At 54.3% G+C, this 7,493-nt stretch overlaps 1 protein-coding gene across 3 annotated transcripts in view; it reads right to left on the bottom strand.

Annotated features, from left to right (window-relative positions):
• Positions 1–2,015: 2,015 nt before the first annotated feature.
• The window catches only part of CCR6 (C-C motif chemokine receptor 6), a 30,810-nt gene continuing 25,332 nt past the window's right edge, over positions 2,016–7,493 (bottom strand). For 2 of the 3 annotated variants that reach the window (XM_047093166.1, XM_047093165.1), the window contains exons 2-3: positions 4,002–4,107; positions 2,016–3,902 (exon numbers count right to left, since the gene is read on the bottom strand). In XM_047093166.1, the coding sequence (XP_046949122.1) occupies positions 2,781–3,902; positions 4,002–4,010 (1,131 nt within the window). In that variant the 5' untranslated portion in view covers positions 4,011–4,107 and the 3' untranslated portion in view covers positions 2,016–2,780. Of the gene's footprint in view, positions 3,903–4,001; positions 4,108–5,851; positions 6,155–7,493 lie in introns of all 3 variants that reach the window. The other variant, XM_047093164.1, reaches the window with a different exon arrangement.

The following is a 7,493-nucleotide window of genomic DNA, read 5'->3' as shown; positions in this document are numbered from 1 at the left end:
TCCGTGGGGATGTGCGTCTGAAAACCTGAAAAAGGAGCGGGTATTTGCAACACAGCTTGTCAGGAAGAAGGAGACTCCCCGGGAAAGAATTCTCGAGTGTGTGACGTTAACCAGAGTGTGAAAAGTTGCTCCGCCTTCAGAAAACGGGTTGTTAGGAGCTGACTTGTGGCCCCAAATTCACCTGGTGGAGTCCTCACCTTCGGTTCCTCGGATGGGACCGAATTTGGAGACGGGGCCTTACAGAGGTGAGTAAGGCAAAGTGAGGGCCTGTGGGTGGGCCCTGACCCAACGTGACCGGGTCACACACAGGGAGCAGGCGGCCGTCTACACGGCCAGGAGAAAGGCCGCCGGAGAAACCGACCCTGCCCACGCCTGGATCTCAGACATCCAGCCTCCGGGACCGTGAGGCAGTAAAGGTCCACCACGGCGGCTGCGGGGTCGGTGCCATTTTATTCCGGCACCTTCCCAAACTCACGCGCGATTCGCACGCACGCTGTGTTCCTTTCGACCAGGTTCTCTGTTCCTGCACCTCCGCAGTGCCTGGAATTGGCACGCGTTATCAGAAATCTTCAAAGGATTTGAAAATATTGTACTTCTCCGGCCTCCTTTTAAAACTAGCCTATCTGTCTGGAAGCAAATAACGACGCTGTCTGCAAGGTGATGCTTCCCTGCCCACGGTGTCCCCTTTGTCGAGATTTATGGGTAGGGAAATCTCATTTGTCCGGAAATAAGTGCTCAGGATCGCCTCAACTACTCTGGAACAGGAACCAAGAGAACTTGTCTTCTGGCCAGTACAAGTAGTTGTGCTTGTATATAAATCCACACGCGTGCGTATGTAATCAACGTAAGCACATGTATACGACTAACTTACGAACAACACACGGGCAAATCCTAAGTCGTTGCCCCTGGGAAGACGGTTCTTGCAAGAACAGATAGGTGATTCCCCAGCCACCGTAGAGTCGCGTCGCCAAGGCGCGGAGGGTGGCTTAATGTGAGACACACATAAGGTCCAGCCAGAGCCTGCAACGGGAGCGGATTTGGGGAAACCAATGAAAAGAAGACACCGGGACTGTTAAAGAACAAACCAGAGCCACCTAATATGGGAGCGGATCCGTGTAGCTCTGGGTCCCCTAGGGCGGCAGTGCATTTCGGCACCGAACACTTACGGGTGTGCCCAAGGCAGCAAGAAACGATACGTAATGAAATAAAGTATGTGTCATATTTTAGAAACGTTTTTATTCATTATGGCTGAAGTTTTAAACGGGCTAATGCATAAAGAAGTAAGCTTCACTTATCTGAAAAATTATACACAAGAACTTATTCCTGCTGTGCCCAGCAGACGCGGTGCTTCTGTGCCAGCCGGGGACACATGCCGAGCTGCGGAGACCCGCTCGGCGCATCGGCCGTCCTGAGAGGGGCATCTGAGTAATGTCCCCGTGCTCTGATTTCTGGAGTCGAACGCTGACAGGTTCCAAGGAGGTGGGACCTCTGAACACCACAGTCTCCCAAGTCAGAACACCGATTCCGGAAGACGAATCCTACTTCCCGTGCAAAGTAGTTTTATTTTGCAAAGCCAAAACTATCTGTAAACATACAGACGTTGGGTCCTAAGCTATCACTTCGAATTTCATAGAAAGATGCGGTTGAAGCTTGCAAGAACGGTAGAAAGTTTCAAATAACACGTGAGTCAGGATTAAACACGTCAGCGTCTTTGTAACACTACCTGCATTTTTGTAGTATTCGTCCTTCTTCCACTCACGTTCGTATATTTACAAAGCACTTTCAAAACTTGCAGTCTAGGAACTTTGCAAAGTTGAGGAGCGCTGTTAAAGTCTGGTTCCATGACTGGGGCGCCTGGGCGGCTCAGTCAGTTACGCGTCCAACTCTTGGTTTCAGCTCAGGTCATGATCTCACAGTTCTCGGGATCAAGCCCCCGCATCAGGCTCTGCACTGACGGTGGAGCCTGCTTAAGATTCTCTCTCTCTCTCTCTCTCTCTCTCTCTCCCTCCCTCCCTCCCTGTTCGCCACCAGCGTGAAGCGCTTCCTACCCACATCCCCCCGTGTGTGTGTGGCTTCTGACCCGCTGTGGACGCGCAGCAAAAGTTGTCTGTGTACTGTCTCAGGAAGCTTCCTTGCTCCGTTCTAAAACTCAGATGTAAACACCTAACACTCCCGACTGTACTCCAACCCCCAATTTCACTACGCTTTGTGTAACAAGTGTTTATTAAGCCCCTCCGAGTGCTGAAAGTGTGCCGATGGCATGCGTCTTCGTGGAACTCTGTCGAACAGATTTCTGGAGGAGAATTGTATCTGCAGTGACTGTTTTCCCAGGGAAATAAAGCAAACGTCTGCTCTCCCGACGGCGCGTTGCGACCCGCTCTCTCCCGTCCCCCAGGCCGCTTCTCCAGCCCGGGGAACGCGTTTCGGCGTCTGCCTCGTGTGAGGCTCTCGTGTGACATTCTCTGCTTCCGTCTGGCGAACCCTGCACGTGTGTGAAGTGACCAGGAGACACCGTGCTCTAGGGGGCGGTTCCGCGCCTGCTTCCGAAAACGTCCACGTCTGCCAAGAGTCCTCTCTGCTTTGGGGAACGCCAGCCGTGGGGAGCCCCGGGGGGCTCGGGGCTGCGGGGAAGAAAAGTGGGGACACGCCACGTGGGGGCCCCGGCATCCCCGTCAGGATGAGACCCCCGCGGCCGGTCCCACGGGGGGACGGGGTCCCGGTCCAAGCGCACGTTCCCCGAGCCGCCGGGGGGGGGGGGGGGGGCCGCGGCCCCGGGCCGGTCACATGGTGAAGGACGACGCGTTGTCGTTGTCCGCGGTCTCGCTGTTCTGCCTGGAGGTGAAGGCCTCCGAGTGCAGCCTGGCGCAGGAGAAGCCCGACGCCTTCTGCTTCCTCCGCACACACCACAGGTCCTTCACGATCTTCAGGAAGTAGCTCCGAAACTTCTGGCCGATGAAGGCGTAGAGCACGGGGTTGAGACAGCAGTGCAGGAAGGCCAGGACCTCGGTGACGTTCTGGCTGTAGCCCAGCAGCCTGGCGCCCTGGCAGGAGCGGTTCATCCTGCCCAGCTGCGCGGCCGTCACCAGGAGCACCACGTTGTGGGGGATCTGGCAAGCCAGGAACACCAGCACCACCGCGATGATCACGCGGATGGCCTTGTGCCGCTTGGAGTTCTGAGCCTGCACCAGCGTTTTGACGATGAACATGTAGCAAAAGATCATAAACACCAGCGGGATGAAGAAGCCGAAGAGGAGCTGGAGTCCCAGCATCAGCAGCTTCCACCTGATGGGGTCCGAGACCGCCTGGTACCGGGGCTCGCACACGTGGCTGCCGTGCACGTCGTACTTCTGGTTGAACGTGAAGGTCCAGCCGGAGATGAGGACGGAAGCCACCCAGACCACGAAGCAGATGGCCCTGCGGTGCGCCAGCGTCCTGGACCGCAGCCTGAAGGACCTGGTGGCCTGGACGATGGCAATGTAGCGGTCCATGCTGACGCAGGTCAGGAGTAGCATCCCGCAGTTGAAGTTGACGGCGTAGATGCCCTTCATCAGCTTGCACGCGGCGTTGCTGAAGATCCACTCGCCGGTGGCGTGGCTGACGGCCCAGAACGGGAGGGTGAGGACAAAGAGTATGTCGGCGATGGCCATGTTCAAGAGGTACACGTCTGTCATAGACTTGGCTTTCTTGTAGAAGGCAAAGGTGACCACCACCAAAACATTGCCCAGGAGGCCAAAGACGCAGATGAGGGAGTAAGCGATGGGCACAAACAGCCCAGAGAACGTTCTGACCTCCTGCAGGGAGCACAGTAACGTGTTGTCATCGAGTGAGTAATCCGAGCTATTATTACCCGACCCAAAGTAATCCTCACTCAGACCGAAGACGTCGCTGATGTTCATCGGTTCCTGGAAGGCGAACAGAGGTAGAGTTAGCTGCCGTGTGATTTCCGAGGAGCCCCGGCTGACCGAAACGGTACCCCCCGCCAAAGGAGACTAGACGCTCACCCCGTTCATCGCGCTCTTGTTTTCGGCGGAAAATACGGGCCTGGTACGGAAGGGGGTGGGCGTCCAGCCCCTCCGGCTCACCAGCGGAGACAGTAGAGAAGTGAGTCTAAGGAGGAAAGAAAGCAAGATACACTGTAGTTGAGACAGAAATGTTCCCAGGGAGCCGGAGAATCGCGTTACCAGCATTCCGTCTCACGAGGACCCAGAGCGTGCGCGGCATGCTGGCTTACGTGAAAATATCCATTCGGGGGGGGGGGGGGCGCCTGGGGGGCTCAGGGAAGCATCAGACTCTGGGCTGCGGCTCAGGTCATGATCTCACGGTCCGCGTGTTCGAGCCCCGTATCGGCTCCGTGCTCACAGTACGGAGCCCGCTTGGGATTCTCTGTCTCCTTCTCTCTCTACCCCTCCCCCACTCTCTCTCTCCCAAAATAAATACATCAACTTAAAATTTTTTATTCTAGAGAGAGAGTGTGAGCAGGGTGGGTGCAGAGAGAGGCGGGGGGTGGGGGAGCAGCGGGGACAGAGGATCCGAAGTGGGTTCTGCACTGACAGCAGGATCCCGATGCGGGGCTTGAACTCACAAACCCTGAGATGGCGGCTTGAGCTGAAGTTGGATGCTCAACCATCCGAGCCACCAAGGCGCCCCCCCAAAATATTTGTTTCAAAATATTCATTTAGAACAGGGGTCCACAACCTCTTTCTGTAAAGGACCAGATGGTAAATATTTTCTCTCTGCAGGTCATATAGTCTCTGTCCCAACTACTCAGACCTGCCCCGGTGGCGTGAAAGCAACCATAAACAATTTCACAAATGAATGCGCTTGAGTCCATGGGGCATCATTTGTCAATCCCCGATCTATAGCGTAAAGAAGGGTGATAGTGGGGGCGCCTGGGCGGCTCAGTCGGTTAAGCGTCCGACTTCGGCTCAGGTCACGATCTCGCGGTCCGTGAGTTCGAGCCCCGCGTCGGGCTCTGTGCTGACGGCTCAGAGCCTGGAGCCTGTTTCAGATTCTGTGTCTCCCTCTCTCTGACCCTCCCCCGTTCATGCTCTGTCTCTCTCTGTCTCAAAAATAAATAAACGTTAAAAAAAAAATTAAAAAAAAAAAAAAAGAAGGGTGATAGCAGCAAAACCACAGATTCTGACCTACACAGAAATCTTGGTGCAAAAGTCAATTTAATTACGTTCAATAAGATTCCACTGAACAACATCCACAGAAGTATACGTGTGTCTACAATACTTAGAATTTACAGTCTTTGCCTGCAACTAGTTGACAGAATCATTCGGTGTTTTTCATCCTGCTGGGGATGTGAGAATCTCCCGTAGAATTTTTTTTTAAAGTCTAAACGTGACAGTCATTCTCAAGATACACTACGATTCCTGGGCTCGAAAGGCAGGAGGGACGTGTATATGCTTCTTAAAAGTCACGGCTGTTGCAGCCTACACTAACCTGCAGGGACAGCGACATCCTAATCGTCAGAAACCAGACCGCGGGGAGGAAGGTCAAAGCCAAGAGGGGCAGTGCCCGGGGCCCGGCTCAAGAAATTCGCCGGGATACGAGTGAGTGCGGAGCTGGAGTCTCAGAGGGAAGGGCTCTGACCACTGGCGTTTGAAACAAACTCAAACAGGAAAGGACGGAGAATTCTCTTATCTTCACATCCAACCATTCCCTGTTATTGAGTGTGACCGTCCTGATATATCGTCTGTCCCTCCCCGTCCCCAATAAATTCCCTGGCCCAGGACGCTGATAATCGTGTCAAATGTGTCTTCATCCTCCTCCTCCCCTCCCCCCCCCCCCCCCGCCCCAGGTTCACCGGCAGGGAATCTATCACCTACACAGTCAGTACCCATACCTGACATTCTGGGAGGAAGTCAGGATAACGCAAAGCTCGCCCTCGCCCTGAAGGATTTTCTGAGCCTACTTGTCGTATCGCTGGATTCTCATCCTGCTGCTTCCACAGTCATGGATGGGGCGGCCCCCAGCCCGTTCCTTCTCTGATGCCTGGAGCTGTCACTTGGGGAGTCTTTGCTGCCTCCCAGCCACTGCCCTGGATGTGCCACTAGGGGGAGGCGTGGGTCACCTGTGCGCATCTGCAGTCACCTCCAGCATACATTCTCGGGGCTTTAGGGCGTGCAGAAGAACCAGAAAGTAAAGCCTTTGTGTGTGAAAGAATAGGAGAGGGTGGATATAGCAATCAGATCATCAGGTGAACCATATCAATCAAACACGACTACAAGATTAACGGTTCCAGCCAGGAGGGATTAACGGAAACCGAATGCACCCTACGGCATTCAACAACCAGAAAACCCTGTAAAGTATGTCCAATAACAGTTTTCAGACATTGGTGTCACAGGGTTATGGCCCCTGACGAGAGCAGGCAGAGAGCGCTATGGCCCCGAGCTCTGTGAAGCCCCAACTTACACAGGAGCAGTTTCCAAGTGCAGGGCGTGGGGGCTACCTGACCCGGGCATGGCCACCCCACCGAGGACACAGGGATCGGAGTCCTGGGAGGCCAAGGCAGCTATGCTTTGCAAGACAAAATACGGGGGAGGAGGGAGCCACACACAGAAAAATAAGGACAGCGGCAGAGACGTGTCCTTGAGAGGAAGCAAGGCAAGACTGATCCCAGAAAGGGGAGACAGACAAATCCTCGGAATCTTCGCGGGCTAGGAACGGTTCCCTCCCGCAGGAAGAGTAGCGGCACCTTCTCAGTCCCAGATCATGGGACAGCATCCTCAGAACAATACCGTGTTAGGAGGAATGCCGCTCAAATGAACCTACCTTAAACGCTGCTCTGATCCTGCCATGACAAAAGAAAGTCTCGGATGTGATCCATGTGATTCCAGTAATATAACTACATTCCAGAACAAAAACATGCGACAAAATGCAGCCTTCGACCATGTGAAGTTCATGTCAGGCATCCAAACAAAAATCTCTAGACCGCCGTAGGCTGAATGTCTGTGTCTCCCTGAAAGACGCTAAAGCCTAATCCCAAGGTGGTGGCATTTATAGGTGGGGCCTCCCCTCGTGTGGGATTAGTGTCCTCAGAAGAAGAGACACGTGACAGCCTTCTTGCTCTCTGTCTGCTCTCCGCCACGTGAAGGCGACAAGAAGACTGAACCAGGAGGGGGTCCTCCCTAGACATGGACCTGCTAGCACCTGAATCTTGGACTTCCCAGCCTCCCCGACTGTAGCAATAAATGTATGCTGTTCAAGCCACCCTGAGGTAACCTGTCACAGCCACTAACGGACTATAATGCGGACATTTGAGGAAACAGGAAAATATGACCCATAATCTATATGAACAAACAGAAAAATAACAGAGGTGATAGAAAAAACTGCTCTGGGGGCGCCTGGGTGGCGCAGTCGGTTGAGCGTCCGACTTCAGCTCAGGTCACGATCTCGCGGTTCGTGAGTTCGAGCCCTGCGTCGGGCTCTGGGCTGATGGCTCAGAGCCTGGAGCCTGTTTCCGATTCTGTGTCTCCCTCTCTCTC

Source organism: Lynx rufus, unplaced genomic scaffold (genome assembly GCF_022079265.1).
Source record: "Lynx rufus isolate CCGP_SWC_20201006 ecotype Redwood Valley unplaced genomic scaffold, mLynRuf1.p SCAF_32, whole genome shotgun sequence".
NCBI classification, from domain to species: Eukaryota; Metazoa; Chordata; class Mammalia; order Carnivora; family Felidae; genus Lynx; species Lynx rufus.
Note: the sequence above shows the minus strand (reverse complement) of the source record. Positions and strands in the feature narration are given on the sequence as shown.